Source organism: Phoenix dactylifera, chromosome 1 (assembly GCF_051530095.1).
Source record: "Phoenix dactylifera cultivar Ajwa chromosome 1, Ajwa_hap1_PhDact_Kaust_v1.1, whole genome shotgun sequence".
NCBI lineage: Eukaryota > Viridiplantae > Streptophyta > Magnoliopsida > Arecales > Arecaceae > Phoenix > Phoenix dactylifera.
Window position 1 is genome coordinate 57549239 of NC_143190.1, and position 16511 is coordinate 57565749.

The 16511-nt window shown below is 38.6% G+C and overlaps 1 protein-coding gene across 1 annotated transcript; it reads left to right on the plus strand.

Moving 5' to 3' along the window:
* The first annotated feature begins 1303 nt into the window (after window positions 1-1303).
* PWP2 (periodic tryptophan protein 2) lies at window positions 1304-12189 on the plus strand. Its single transcript, XM_008806398.4, has 8 exons — window positions 1304-2657; window positions 6829-7080; window positions 7180-7272; window positions 7596-7967; window positions 10131-10475; window positions 10581-10808; window positions 10903-11104; window positions 11640-12189. The coding sequence occupies exons 1-7, from the start codon at window positions 1437-1439 to the stop codon at window positions 11071-11073; spliced, it is 2682 nt and encodes an 893-aa protein (XP_008804620.3). The 5' UTR covers window positions 1304-1436; the 3' UTR covers window positions 11074-11104; window positions 11640-12189.
* The last annotated feature ends 4322 nt before the right edge of the window (window positions 12190-16511 follow it).

Consider the following 16511-nt stretch of genomic DNA (forward strand, 5'->3'; position numbering starts at 1 on the left):
TTTATGCAACATTCTCTCTCTCACACACGCGTATGGGCGCGAACACACTTAAAGAAAAAAAAAACTTGTCCACCTTATTTACAATATAATAAAATTGTAATTTATATTGTTTTTTAGAAAATATTAGAAGTCTACTAGCTCATTTTCGTTAATTCAAAACAGTAATTGTTAGATCCCAAAACCAAAAATGCATCAAAATGGCAGGTAAGCCCTCGCTCAATGCTCGTTTTTGACTTTTATCTTGTTCCCTTACACCATGATTTATTTAATATTACTGCAACTTGATATTGGAGTTTTATTTAAATCCAGATTCTAGGTTGCTATATTTCGGCATCAAATAGTAATGTGTTTAATCAAACTTTGTCTAGCTAATATATTTTCTTGTTTATAATTTCTTTTAACCCATCATTTTTTTTCTTTTAATAATTTCATGACACATGAATTCTCTATTAAAAACCACCTATCAAGATCTTTTTAAATATAATTATTTTCAAATATTTCATTTATGTGTTTGAATATTTAGCTAATCTTTATTGAGTCCAACCTTTTCTGATTAAAAAACACCTACACTAAATTCTTTCTGCTTTTACTTGGCAATTACTAGTCCTCTGCATAATTAAAAATTGAGTACCAAATAAGCGCCAAAGCGGAATTTTTTTTGGCATCATATGCAGGGTAGGTCTTTCACAATAAGGCTTTATTACCCATTTTACCGGGTCAGGGTAAACTTAGGAGAACACAATGGATTTTCCTAAAAATATCATTAACCAAATCCTTTTATGTCATTGATGGGAGAGAAGCTGGGCCTGATGATTTAACCAGATGAGGGCATTCGGATCTGCTTAAAGTCCGAACTCATCAGGATCTGCTTAAAGTCCGACCCGCTAAACTCGTCAGCACCATTGGCCCCGCAATAAAATCAGGAGATCCGCTTACCCTTGACATCGTTTAGAGGGTCGGGCCTAAATACTATGAGATCCTTTTATTTGATCGATGGGAGAGAATCTGGTCCTGATGATTTAGCCAGATGAGGGCATTCGGATCTGCTTAAAGTCGAACTCGTCAGGATCTGCTTAAAGTCCGACCCGCTAAACTATCAACACCATTGACCCGGCAATAAAGTCATGAGATCCGCTTACCCGGGACATTGTTTAGAGGGTCGGGCCTAAATATTATGAGATCCGCTTACCCGTATCATCAGCGTATTAACGGTCGGCTCTGAAACCCCAAAACTTCCGGTCCAGTTCCGGCCTAACTGGCCCCAATTCGACCGGATCATCTCCAACACCAGCCGGTTCGACCCAAAGCCCACGCCGGCTTCCCTTCGCCTTAACTTCTAGGGTTTAAGCGCCCAGCGATGTAGCTAACTTCTGTCTTCTCTTCCTCCCGCTCGCCAAGAAAACCTAGAACCCTGGGAGGGATTTCCATTCTCCGCCATGAATTTTCGCTTCCAGAACCTCCTCGGCGCCCCGTACCGCGGCGGCAACGCCGTAGTCGCGGAGAACACTGTCCTCTACTCCCCCGTCGGCAACCGCGTCGCCGCCACCGACCTCGCCAAGTCCCAAACCGTAACCCTCCCCTTCGAGGCCTCATCCAACATTGCCCGCATCGCCGTTTCCCCGGACGGCAACTTCCTCCTCGCCGTCGACGACGCCGCTCGCGCCCTCTTCGTAAACCTCCGCCGCCGCGTGGTCCTCCACCGGATGACCTTCAAGAAGCCCGTCGCTGCTCTCCGCTTCAGCCCGGATGGCGCTCTTATCGCCGTGGGCCTCGGCAAGCTCGTTCAGATCTGGCGGTCTCCGGGTTTCCGGAAGGAGTTCTTCCCCTTCCACCTCGAGCGGACGCTTCCGGATTGCGCCGCTGCCGTGACGACTCTGGACTGGAGTCCGGACTCCAAGTACCTCCTCGTCGGGTCGAAGGATCTCACCGTGAGGCTCTTCTGTATGCAGAGATTGAAGGGTTCTCGTAAACCCTTTCTGTTTCTAGGGCACAGGGATGCCATTGTTGGTGCCTTCTTTAGGACCGAGAAGAAAACCGATAGGATTCGCAGGGTGTACACTGTATCAAGAGATGGAGCCATTTTCACCTGGAATTTGGAGGAAAGTCGAAATCTTGATGACTCCAAAGAGGATATTTCGGATCCTCCTTCTCCCGGTACACCCGAGCAGAGGCCTCCTGGAAGAATTGCCAATGAAAATTCTGTCGAATTCGAAAACAATGACATAAAACCAATGAATTTGGACGGTCTTGATGCTGAAGAATCAGAAATCTCCCTCCATAGAGCAAAATGGGAGTTGTTAAAGAAGGATTTTTTCATGCAAGCACCAGAAAAGTTAACAGCTTGTGATTACCACCAGGAGCTTGATATGGTCGTGGTTGGGTTTTCCCATGGGGTTTTCGGGCTGTATCAGATGCCAGACTTTGTCTGCATTCACTTGCTTTCTATATCTAGGGAGAAGATCACCACTGCAGTATTTAACAAGCTTGGAAACTGGTTAACATTTGGTTGTGCGAAGCTTGGGCAGCTGCTTGTATGGGAGTGGCGATCGGAGAGCTATATTCTAAAACAACAGGGTCATTATTTTGATGTGAATTGTATAGCATATTCGCCTGACTCCCAGATGCTGGCTACAGGGGCTGACGATAACAAAGTCAAGGTAACTTGCAACTTCTGCTAATCACGAACATCTTCTTTCTCTTTCTCTCAATTTATCTGATTTATCTATTTTGTTTTCTTGAGTTTACACTCTTTATTTTGTCCTTAATAACCTTATATTCATTAGATCTGCCATAAATTGACTTGATATTGCTAATGACCTCTCCAATCTACTGTCTTAAGTCTGGTTCAGGGCTTCATATTCATATGTTTGTTACCGTGTATTTCATTTGTCTGTGTACATTGATATAACTCTTCGGGCTAAATTCAATTCTCTTCAGAAAGATGCAGTGTTTTAACTTTCGAAAGTTTTTTTTTAAAAAAATATTATCAATAATCAGTTAATATCCAGTCAAGACCTGTTGGTTGCTGATAATTGATTGCTGGTTAACTTATGGGCTTCACCTTTTAATTAATTATGCTGTCTTATCTTTTCTGCTGTCTCACTTTGTTCAACCATTTTAATCCATACTAAGGAGGACTGGGATGTGTGATTGGATATATACATCTTTGGGTCATGGAGTTTTTTCTATTCAGGGTTTGCATGTAAAGCTCGATGTGCTTGTCCAGTGTTTGTATCACTTCAATTTCTATTTGACACTTTTTAGAAGGATTTACATCAATCAAGAGCATAATGATGGAAAACCTATAGAGATGGCATGGACAAGCATAACTTAGATTTGAGTTTAAGGTGGCCCAAAGGGGATGCATTTGAAAATTTATGTTGAAGGCCTTAGAAAAAGGTGGAGAAGAGTTAAGCTAACTTTGACATGATTGCAAGAAAGAATTCATGAATGCTTGTAGACACAGGAAGTAACCTTTATGGTTATGTTTGAATGTTGAATAGTTAACCAACCCTTGAATAACTTTAACTATTGATATTCACTTATACCTAGCTAACTAGTGAACAAAGTTATTTCATGTTTGGTTGGTACTCGCTTGACCCACCGTTAATGCCATTGTGCAGAAATTGTGGTGTTTGGTTGAAAAGGTAGTGGTTAGCTAGTCAGGAGCCCTTGTTTGTTTTCATAGACAAAAATGCCCTATGCCAGTGTGCAGAAATTGTGGTGTTTGGTTGAAAAGGTAGTGGTTAGCTAGTCAAGAGCCCCTTTCTGCTCTCATGGACAAAAATGCCCTCTTGCAATGTGTAGGGAAAATATCGAAGTACTTAACCCCTAGATATATGTCTCGCACGCATTCTTGCAACCGTAAGGGGAACATTGTTTTTTCCTATATTAACAATATGGGGCAGCATGATATTGAATTGGCATATATAAAGCAATGCATGGTATTGTTTTCTGCCAATTGTGATGGAAATTTACCCCCATATATCCCATCCAACCCCATTTTGATAGTATACTACAACAAATAGGAAAATAATGACTTGCAATGAATTTGGAGGCATTTTAGGCTCAGAAACTTAGGTCAGCATCACGATACAAAGTGGTTGCCATTGGTTGACACTAGGGCCAAGCCGAGCATGTGCTTCTATTGGCTTTTTGATCTTCATTGCCATATAAATGTGAGAGTTCAAATTACATTTATCATGTGATAATGTAAAATAAGTGGAATGGAATATGAAAACACCGAAACATAAGCATAGACATGGAATAAATATAGGCCTTGCCATGGGCTAGAGTAGTGGCGGTCCCGAAGGATAATAATCATACATATCTAGGACATAATAGTAGATATCATTATCAACTTTAATTTGATAAGCTACATATCAACAACATGCATGCAAAGAATTAGCTAACATATCTCGGAACCAATCAGAGGACCAAAAAAATCATCCACAGATCTAATATTCCACAGCACCACACATAAGGACCATCACAAGTATAACATTCAACGCAGGCCATGTAAATCTGCCTTGGATCCATGCCAAGGAATCAGAATACATCACGGAACCTCCATATTGGCCATCAACAAAGAGGGGATATAGCCTTGCTGTAGCCTCGATGGTGGCTGAGGGGAGGGTGTGGTGGCTGGGAATGGCTCAGGAAGTCTCTAGTTGGAGCTTTGCCATGCAACTTTACAAAGGATGATGCTCGAGCACCAACATGGAAAATAGTAAAAGTAAAGAGGGGAGGGGGGATAACCTTATGTCATCAACCCTTTAACTAACATCCGAACACACCTTTATAGTGATGAATGTGAGATCAGAATTGATGAAGCTATCCTAGTTATCTAAGAGGAAGTTTGATGGTTGTGATTATGGTAATGTAATGTATTGTTGCCACCCATGATTTTGCAAAAAGTATGAGAAAAAATACCAATGATGAATATTGATCGGAGAAAATACAATAGAGTATTGTTGTTTTGTCATTGCCATGGATATAAATGTTAGGGTTTCTTTTAGTGGAAGTCATGTATCCAACATTGGTCATTTTTTCTTTTGGATTATGTCTTGAAAGATGAAACATTGCTTTATTGAGGATATATTTGTGGTAGCAAAATGGTGGTAACTTTAGAGGATAGACCTTGGCGCAACGATTAGATTGCTCCATTGTGATGATGTCATAGATTCATAACATGGAAATAGCCTTCCTTCACGTGGGGTAAGGTTGTGTATATCTGACCTTTTCAGAACCTTGCTAAGGCAAGAGCCTCATTTAGGATGCATTTATGGCAATGAAATGGTTGTGACTTTAGGGGGTGGCCCTGGATACAATAATAAAGTTGCTCCATTGTGATTTGGGAGTCATGGTGAATCATGGATAATCACGCACACAGGATAAGACTGTGTACATCTGACCTTTCTCGTACCCTGCAATAGCATAAGCCTCGTGCACTAAGATGTCCTTTAATGAAATAGTGGTAACTTTACTATCAAATTGGGTTCTGATTGTGGTAATCCTAGATTACTAAGTGACGAAGTCACTAGATAAAGTTAAACAAAAATATGTTGAAGAAATTGCAGTTGAAGTACAAGCATTTTTGCAGTACCTATTTTGGTACCCATACTGAGACCATGCCGGTATAATGTCAGTATAGGTTGGTTGATGGTACCGACACTTGGTTCGCCCCTGTATTAGGTATCAATTTGCTACTATACAGTATGGTGTGCATGGTACATGTGGTACGGTCTGGTACAATGAACCATTCTCATAGATTAGTTCACAATGAATCTGTTGTGTGATACAAATGAACATGGGATTGGTACTCTGAATCGGTCATAACTTAAAAAGCACTTATAATTATATTTAGTTCCAATTATTGCATATGATACTCAAAATTCTGTGTTACCATAAGTATGACATAAATTTGCAAGTTTTTAAACTACATAGATTGGCAGGACTGGAGCTTCCTTTTGGTATGGGGCAGCTCCACATATCTTAAAATGAGGCAACGAAGTTTGAGATATTTTCCTTGAGTTTTCTACTAAGATTCAGTTGTTTGTGAGATGTGGGCTAGTACCAAATTTTAGTCAGGACAAACTTTGGCAAATGGACTAACCATGACTTTGGGAAGATCGATTGATATTGGCTAAACTTTAGCAGCTTAGAAGCAACAGTCAAAGATTTTCGTAAAATTGGAAAAGGCCCAGCCCCAGAGAATGTTAATTTTCAAGGTTATGGTGGAGCAAGCTTATAATGCAAGTGCTTGTTGAAGGAAGTTTTTGGGTGCATTTAGGCTAAACTATTGTTGACAAGTCTACTTTAGTCTAGGTCGGCTTGGGAAGGATATTGAATCATTAGGAATTTCTTTTGTGTTGGTTTGATAAATATCCACATTGAGTTTTAAAGTAATATAAATTTCACTAGTTTCCTGAAGTCTTTGGTTATCTTTTTATAGGAAAGCATTTCAATATGGTTTTTAGTCATGTTTAGAGTTAAGACTTTCTAAAATTATTCAACATAAATTTGAATTCATACTTCATTTCTTGTAAACTATCAATCTTTGTATTTGAGCTTCAATGCAAACTGAGGATTTGGGCCTTTTAATTACATTTGATGCTGATTACTGATTTTTAATCATTAATAAGAAAATGTTTGACCTGGTTCCTTCCTCAAGATCAAAGATGAAAAAAGTTACATCTATGATCAGTTTTTGTAGAAAAATTATGCATAGAGTAGCTATGTTTTGCTATTTATTATCATTTGCTCTTGTAGATTCATTTATACTTTTTCTATGAACTTTCACATACCTTGCATGTTTATTCATTACAGGTGTGGACAGTTTCATCAGGGTTTTGTTTCATAACATTTTCTGAGCACACTAATGCTGTTACTGCAGTCCATTTTATGGCCAATAACCATTGTCTTCTGAGTGCATCTCTAGATGGGACTGTTCGTGCTTGGGATTTATTTCGTTATCGGAACTTCAAAACATTTACTACTCCTTCTCCCAGGCAGTTTGTCTCTTTAACATCAGACCCAAGCGGTGAGGTGATCTGTGCTGGAACTCTTGATTCTTTTGAGGTATGTGTCACTAAAGCATATACATCTCTTCATAGAGTTGATGCTTTTTAGCATTATTGTTTATCTTCTTAACAATGTTATATATATATATATATTCAGATATTTGTTTGGTCAATGAAGACTGGCCGTTTGTTGGATGTCCTTGGCGGTCATGAGGGACCAGTTCATGGTTTAATGTTTTCACCTACAAATGTAAGTTTTTTTCTGTGTTATAATATGTTTTCGTTTTTCTTTTTGGGATATAGTTTTCTAATATGTGTGGATATTTTAAAGTGGTTTGCATCTTGATATAACTCTAACCTTCCACGAGCAGGTTACAATGCTAAAAAGTGCAGCCTTATTTTGCTTTGTCCAATTGTTTTCTCCATTTTTTTCTGTTTCATGACAATAAATTTTGCATGCATTTGCTGTTGATAATGGCACTTATTTAATTGGATCTTTATTTTATAAGCAAAATTACAATTCTGCACTTCCACTTTTTATATTGAAAAGCTCCATGGTGTTTTACTTTTTAGGCTGTTCTGGCTTCGTCTTCATGGGACAAAACTGTTCGATTGTGGGATGTTTTTGAAGGGAAAGGTGCAGTAGAAACATTTCCACACACACATGATGTTCTTACTGTAGTATATCGTCCAGACGGAAAGCAGCTGGCTTGCAGCACATTAGATGGTCAAATTCAGTTCTGGGATCCTATAGATGGCCTTTTGATGTACACAATTGAGGGCCGCAGGGACATTGCTGGTGGACGTCTCATGTCAGATAGGAGATCAGCTGCTAATTCAAGTTCAGGAAAGTATTTTACAACTTTGTGCTATTCAGCTGATGGAAGCTATATTCTAGCTGGAGGGAGTAGCAAATACATTTGCATGTATGATGTTGCAGACCAGGTCAGGCATCACAATTTTTTTGATCTTATTTATTGTAACCATGGCCTGATCTGACATTTTTATTGATTCAGCAGTTTATCTCAGAGTTCACAATCTTATATTTTGGTCTTTGGTCGATTACAAACACCAGAAAATGGTGCAGTTTTGTACTGAAATTCTGGCAAAAAAGGGGGTCCCACTAGCTAAGAAGATAGGCAAGCATCTATTTATATTTTATCCAAAGTACATAAAAGAATGGATAAGCAAATAAAACCACTAATAGTTATTTGATTATGAATTTAGATGTTTGTTTGCAAATATCGATACCACAAGTTTCTCGATAGTAAATAAATTTTAGAACATGACAGTGTGTGTGAACAATTAGGAATAATAACTTGTTACTAAAAAGCATGCAAAACTTAAATCATATTAGACATGATATAACTTTATACTATAGCATAGAACTGCAGATGCATCTATGGATAATTATATGCTATTCCATTTAAAATGTCTCCACTTTATTATTTTTTTGTTAACAATATGAAATCTTGATACAATCATGTATAATTTTGTTCTTGGGTTTGAATGCAACAAATTTATAAAAACTTCTAATGAAAAGTAGGGAAATGTTACCTTAGTCTTCTTTATTATGCACATCCCATCATCCTATTTGCAAGATCTGCTAAATTTGGTGAAATTGAGGTTTAGTTTGATTCTAATAGGAATCTCTCTCTCTCTCTCTCTCTCAAGTGTTCATCATTGTTTCTTTTGGATCACTACATGCAAAGAAGAATGATCTACACCTGATGTCAAACCCTGTTCCATAACTTGTCCTTGGTCTTGTTCAAGGATTCACATCTTTATGGTAATGGCACATCCTAGCAATACCATACTGTTCTAACAATAGAACAGTAGAACAGTAGCTAGGGTGCCTCCAAGATATTGGTTCTCATAAGGGCTAGGATGTCTTGACTGTCCTAGCTGGTATCGGCCAAGAAGGATCAAGATAGTTGCATCTCTACATTTGGGGTCTTGGGAAGCAGTTTTTTTCTCTCTTCATTCTTGTTCTCAGTGGTTGTTTCGGTACATCATAATCTATCCAGGAACATGTGCTAGTACCATATGGACTCAGGACTGCACAGGAACATGTGCTATATCGGGATTTTAATCCTCAGTTCAGCTCTTGCTAATGTATTTTTGTTACCAAACATGCAATTTCACTGACCTTTCTAGACATATCATTGTTAAGTTTTAGACTTTCATGACACAAGTTTGATACTTACATACTTATGCTGCCATTATTACAAAGTAAATTGAAGTCAACTCAAATCAACTAAGCCTTAATCCCAACATAGTTGGGTTTGGCTGCATGAATCTTTTTCCCCTATTCCGCTCGATTTAGAACCATAATTTCTGAGAGATGTTGAGATGTCAAGGCTTTCCTTTCTGTCCAGCCTACCTCTACTACTATGTCCTTCTACATATATCAAATCACTCCTTCGTACTGGTACATCCCTCAGTTTATGTTGTACATGTCCAAGCCTTCTAAGTCATTCTTCTCTCAATTTGTCCTCAATTAGTACTACCTCTACCTTTTTATAGATGACTTATTTTCATATTCTATCTTTTCTTGTATTACTATACATCCATCTCAATATTCTCACTTTGGCCACATTTTTGTTGGGCACATCTTGTTTTTAAACTGCCCAATTTTGATACCATAAAACGTCGGTTGCGTGATTGTCCTATAAAATTTTCTCTTCAACATGGCAGTATTCTATGGATGCATAATGTCTTAATTGATTGAGGTAGAAGGAATTTGGCAATAGTTAGCTATGAGGAGTAATCTTGTAACCAAGCTAGCATGTCAAACCATGATTTTTTTAAAATCATCATCATCCGTGTAAGAATCTACAACCTTTATTCTATCCATATGGGTTCTACTTGATATGGTTTAATTAAGGAAATCATACAATTATACAAAGATAGTTCTCATTTTTTTGGAAGTCTTGGAGAAATGATAATTTTCTACTTTAATCCAATTTGAAATTCTTTTAGCAATAGATTATTCTACCTCCAGCAATTTTTGTAATGCTTACTAGTGCAATATAATGATATATGCTGAACAATTTTTACATTTTTTCTGAGCTAAGAATCTTATTGCTGTTTATACATACATGCCAGGTATTGCTTAGGAGATATCAAATTACTCGCAATCTCTCCCTGGATGGAGTTCTTGATTTTTTGAATTCTAAGAGGATGACAGATGCTGGTCCATTAGATTTGATTGATGATGAGAATAGTGATGTTGAAGAAGGGATTGATCGACAAACACGTGAGAAGATAGGACATGATTTACCTGGATCGATGCCCAATCGTGGGCGGCCTGTTGTTCGCACAAAATGTGTGAGAATTGCACCAACAGGAAGATGTTGGGCAGCTGCAACTACTGAGGGTGTTCTTGTGTACTCTTTCGACGAGTCCTTCGTATTTGACCCCACCGACCTTGACATAGATGTTACTCCTGAGGTGCCAATCTGTTTGGCTGTTTGTGTACTTGCTTCCATTTTATCTATTTAGTGCTGCATTTCATTAATCTGGGGACTAACATATCTTGTCCAAGTGATTATATAGGTGGTGGATGAAGCTCTTGCGGAGGACCAACCACAGAGAGCATTATTACTCAGTCTCCGCCTGAATGAAGATTCTCTAATTAAAAAGTGCATATTTGCTGTGAATCCATCAGATATACCAACTGTTTCTTCATCCATACCTTTCAAATATTTGCAGAGGTTAATTGAAGCATTTGCTGATCTTTTAGAAAGCTGTCCGCATCTGGAATTCATTCTTCAGTGGAGTCAGGTTCAATTAACTTTTATATACTATATGAGAATTAAGCTGTTCAAATTATGGTATACTTGCATTCACATATCTAAATGACTAATATACATTGCAGGAGCTATGTAAGGCTCATGGTCATTTCATCCAGCAGAATTCCAGAAGCCTGCTTCCAGCACTAAGGTCCTTGCAGAAGGCAATCACAAAACTGCATCAGGATCTGACAGATACATGTTCTTCCAATGAGTATTTACTCCGATATCTATGTTCTTCAGGCACCAAGGGCTGATGGATGGTTATTCATGCTGGCCCATTCGTAGGTATATCTTTGGGTGAAATTTAAGGCTTCTAACTTTCTGGTCAATATAAATGTTTGATTAGAATCTTCCTTTAGCGGTAGACGTTGCATAAATTCACAATGGATTTTTCTAGGTTTTGGATGCTCTAAATTTCTCAGGCTGACCTTTTTTCCCATTATTGATATATTACTTTGTGTTCGCATTTTAAGTTAAAACAAAATTACGTTGTGCTTTGTTAGGATTTTTTTTGAAATTTGGCTTATTTTGTCAGCATTCTGACTGGTAATCCTTGTGATACCATTTAATTTTGCAATTTAATCTCCCCAAGACTAAGGTTCCACTATATTTGTCTGCTGGTTTCCGAGCTTAGGTGACAAAATTGCAAAAAATGAATTTATCAATGAAGATAAAAATAAAAACACGCTCCCATCCACCCACACTTTCTGAGCTGTCATATAAACCGAGATATTTCTATTCATTCTTTTTTGGTACATGATATTTCTACTCATTGATTCCTGTTGACTAACCTGAATGTGTTTTTCCCTTCTTGCGTTAGAGACTCATATGGATTAAAGACCAAGTCCTGCCTCTTCTATGCTTTGACATCTGGTATTACGAGATCGAGACCATGATCTGACACTTATATGCCATACCATCATTTTGGTGGCTGTTAGCTGAAATTCTTCCTGTCAGATTCATCAGAGCAGATGGCCTGGTAATATGACATCCTTGATGCATGAAATCCTGAAATGTCGGACTGGGGGTGGCTAGTGAATTTCTGCTTCCCTCAGCAACCTGGATTCCAGAAAATTTGATGTTTCCAACGTCCCAAATTCAATTAACAATGTGGTCAACAATTATTCACTGGATTAATTTCCTAGAATGAGTGAGTTGTTTCAGAAAATTAAGGAAAATTATTATCTATATATGCATTTTATTTTTGATGACTGGGTCCCTAAGAGCGAGATCATGATGGCTTTGATTTGGATGATGTCTGCATATTTCTGTGCTATGTAGACTACAATTTGTATCTATAGTTTGATGAAAGTGCAGAAAGCAACATGCTAATATGGGTTATTTTATAAATCCAGATATGTTTATTGCCATGAGTTTCAAAGTTTTGCCGTGCTAACATTTAGTAGTGAATTGCTGAATAATAAACAAGCCTTGTAAAAATGTGTAATTTACTCTATATGAACGGAAAGTGTGTAATGCCTTCAGTCCTGCTGTTGTACTGATCTGCATCTCCCACCCAAAATAAAGAGGAGCAGGGCGTGATAATGATCTTGTTGAACTTTTTTGGCCAAAGATATGATGTAAATTTACAAATACTTAATCAGTTCGTCGATACTGATAACTGTGTCTACAAATCTACCAAGAATTAAGGAGCATTGACCAAGTTTGGCAGGAAGACAGATTTTTCGTTTTACTTAAAGAGCTCTTCAATGGTCGAATGGTGTGGCACCTAATCTGGAAAAAATAAAGAACCAACTGTAATTTGCATCATGGATTGAGAACAATCTCTGCAGTACACAATTTTTCACTAGTGAGACTACTAAAAAACAGATGGATTGTTTCAGAATATGATTCCAAGTGCGCCTTACGCGTATGTTGTGTATGAGTGCAACAATGAATTGAAGACTGACCAGCCTTGGATTTGAGTTCAAGACATGAAAGTCGAATACGAACTACTTCCGCAGCTAGATGGCTCAAGAAATGGATTGCTTAGAAATTTATGTACCGGCAAGTCACTTGGCTATTTTATGGAGGGGGAGTTGCATTTTATTATTATTTTTGCCAGTGATAAGCGTTTTTTTCTCTTGGATGCCATCCAGGTGATTAGTTCGCTGTGTCCAGTGATATCTTTGCGTGGAGAAACCATGACGAGTCAAAGTGCAGCATACTGGTGTCGGACCTTTGTGTGATTGAGAGGATTCCGGGGTGATAGAGATACACCAGGAGAACTACCGGCGTTTCTATTTTGACCCAGGATAATGAATTCAGCCAACCAACCAGGGAACGCCAATTTATAGTGAGTAATCTACAAGATCTCTCGTTGCATTTTGACGACTCACCATAATCTTGAAGATGGCAGGCTAAAGATGCTATTCTGGTATATATAGCATTAAATCTGGGGAATCACTAGCATGGATGATTGACATGTGAGATGGTGTTTCTTGAATGGCTGAAGAATCTCCAATGCCTAGAAAGATACTGATTTATTATATTATTTCTATGTTTCATGGATTTACAGAGATGACAAAGGCTAGGTCTCCTCATGGATGCATGCCCTGTTAGGTCTAGGGCCACAGGATGGGTTTGCAGAGATGACAACCGGATATCCAGCTCTACAACCCCAAGGCATTGGTGTTTTAATGATGCCACCATGATGGTGAACAAGTTATGCCAGTTCTGGTACGCATGCTGCAGGGATAGCTAAAAAAATTCTGCTTTTCAGGAGCTCTGATTCCAGTCGTGGTACAATTTTTCTTTTTTCTTTTTGGAGAAAAAGGAACAACGAGAGTTCCACCTGCTGCAAGTGGCATGTATTTTGGGCCACAGAATAAGACGTACAATAAGCAGACCGTAAATATTTCCAGATAATCAAACTAGTCAGCAACCAGTCTGAGTTAAAGAAGGTGCATATCTGGCATTATAGATTGGGTTCTAGCTGCTAAATGGGCGATTCAAGTTTTCAACAGTTGTTTCCAAGCAGGCTGCCATAACAAGTTTGAGCTTGCAGGCTTGTACACAATTGGGTACGTGCTTACTGGATCTTATGCTAAATTCTTTTTCAGTTCATTTCTGGAGGGAGGGGATTGTGGATTGTTCCAATAAAGGAAGCTCAATTGTATCAAATCGTAGCCAACAGAAGAGACTGATTGATCGAAAAACAGACAATTGAAGAATAAATCGCCTCATAGATTCGAAGATTTGAATTTGACATATTGAAATCTGAAGCAAATGCATGAAGTAGCCCAATTTGGTATGTCTGCATGGAAACATGTTAGCTGCCAGGTCTGCCCTATGGGTTTTATCAAAATATATGATCCAGTTTGCTGTAATTTTCATAGCATTGTCCAAGCTTCTTCAATCTTTGCTTTAAGCTCATCAAAAACACTTCATCCTCTGCAACTGGGATTACTGGTAGTTTGAGTCTCTATCGTGAACCCGGGTGGTCTGAATAGCCTTTCCATCAATAGAGAATCAGCTGTGGCTCTTGTTCATCCATGGTTGCACCATGAAAAGTTTGCTCATGATGAGGTCCATATATTCTTTCACCTTGAGGCCTTTAGGAGAAAAATTAAATGATGGGAGCAGAACCGTAATGGGCGCTATCTGTCTCCGAATAAGCCTTTATAAAGGGGTGCAAGACAAAAGACTGCTTATGAGGTCGTTTTCTATGCACTTACCATTTCTCTTGATTATATTGTCTTGTCTTCATTCTCTCCCTACTGAACCATGTGATTTCATTTCTATAAGCAATCGGCAATTTAACTTTTAGAGCCCTCCATTTCTTCAGAGGACCATTGCTGTACCGATGGCGATTGATGTTTTGGCAGCGATAGTCCTGGTGGGCTCTCTTGTTTCCTGAAAATGCTGTGAAGACTGTGATCGCTCTAGGAGTTAGCTCGCTCTTTTACGGAGAAATAGCTTCTCCCCCTTGTTCTGCTTTTCGCCACTCGGTATCTTTAGAGCTGATAGACACTCCTGTTTTCGATTCCATCGCTTTATTCTTCTTGTCTCTTAAAAAGGCTGTCAAGAGTGCAAATTGGGTTCTTGCGCCTCGTTTAGGCTCGGCGCAGGCCAAAGTCTTCTTTATGCCTTCCGGCCTCTAGGGCCGTTGTTTTTGGGCTCACTATGGGCCTCTTTGGATATGAGCCCAGTGCACCACCAGTCTCAGGGAGAGCGGCAGGGGCTTCGGCTGTTGGAAACCCGGATACTGCTCCGTGCAATCAGAGAAAGAAGAAAGGTAATCCATCTCGATATTTTGAGGGCTAACTCATAAAGCAATCACGGTAAGTTCACTTCGGAAATCAATACAATAAGATCTTTTCACTCTTTTTCTCTATCAGTCTACCCCCATAGTCTTCCGAAGGTATATTAAGAGTAGAGCTTTACTCGGACCGCAATTTCTAACATGAGAAAGGAATAGCGTAAGGTCCGACCTTTTTCATCTAAGGCGTAAATAAAATGTGAGGACCGAGGGCAAGCGGTTACATTATGGTAGTCAGCAACAACAGTTCAGTGTCAAATGAAAGTATGCGCCCCAAATTATAAGAGAATTTGAGTAATCATACTTACACTTTTTATTTTTTTTATATAATAGCAACTCATACTAATCGAGCATGAGTACAATTAATAAAGTCAGAAAAAAGAAGTTACAGAAAGAGAATTGAGCAGACTCGTGACTCTTTTAGAAAATCTCTTCCAAATGATGTGTAATATAAGAGACGACCCAATCAGCAGGTCACTGCTTGTACGGCTGCCAATCACTTCTCCATTCACCCCTTAGTTCATCAATGTTACGTGGCATCCATGGATTGGTGTGATACACGAAATAAGGTACGTGCCAGTCGGGTCCGATTTGGCCATCCCACCAGTAGTGATTTTCGCACTTTGAGCAACTAAGCATAGAGATTTTTGAATTCTGCTAAAAGAACCCGGCTAGCATGGATAGAGGGAAAGGCCCCAATGCTTGGCTTCGCCTCATCAACTAAAATTTCAAGGAATGAATCAAGATTTCGGACAAGGATTTGCCGCATTAGTTATGAACCAGTTTTCCAAGCCTTCCCCAATTAGTTGTCATATAATTTTTATAGGACTGAAAGCGGATCGGATTATATCCAACTATATCCGTTTTCATATATCGGATTCTAGTCGGATTCGAATATTATAAATATCTAAAAAAATATTCAATTTATATCCATATTTAGATAAGAAACTATAAATTGTTTGATATCCGATTCGTATCCGCACTCGTTTATAACAAATATGGATATGTTTAACATCCGATTCGTATTCGTATCCGTTTAAAACTAATATAGATATTAATTTTGATATCTATTTAATATTTGTATCCATATTCGTATTCGCTAAAAAATATGTATATATATATATATATATATATATATATATATATATATATATATATATATATATATATATGAATATATTATGCCATCCATTTTCAGCCCTTACTTTCATAGTGTTAGAGGCACTCCTATAGTAGTAATTTTCTATCCTATTCTCTTGGTGTGCACCCATAATTCATTCATGGGATATCTTGTGCACACAAAATGGTTGTAACAGCAGCAGTTATTTCAGCGCTAAGACCTGGATTCAGGAGCAAGATTCTTACACGGAATACCAGATTCGGAGCTTCGTGACAGGCGGACGGTAAGATATGCTGTTCGGGATCCGGTAT

Bases quoted from the DNA above. Each gene is read 5' to 3' on its own strand.
- PWP2 (XM_008806398.4), top strand. From the start codon at position 1,437: ATGAATTTTCGCTTCCAGAACCTCCTCGGCGCCCCGTACCGCGGCGGC. The intron at 2,658-6,828 runs GTAACTTGCAAC...TATTCATTACAG, and splicing joins CTGACGATAACAAAGTCAAG to GTGTGGACAGTTTCATCAGG. The intron at 7,273-7,595 runs GTAAGTTTTTTT...TTTACTTTTTAG, and splicing joins TAATGTTTTCACCTACAAAT to GCTGTTCTGGCTTCGTCTTC.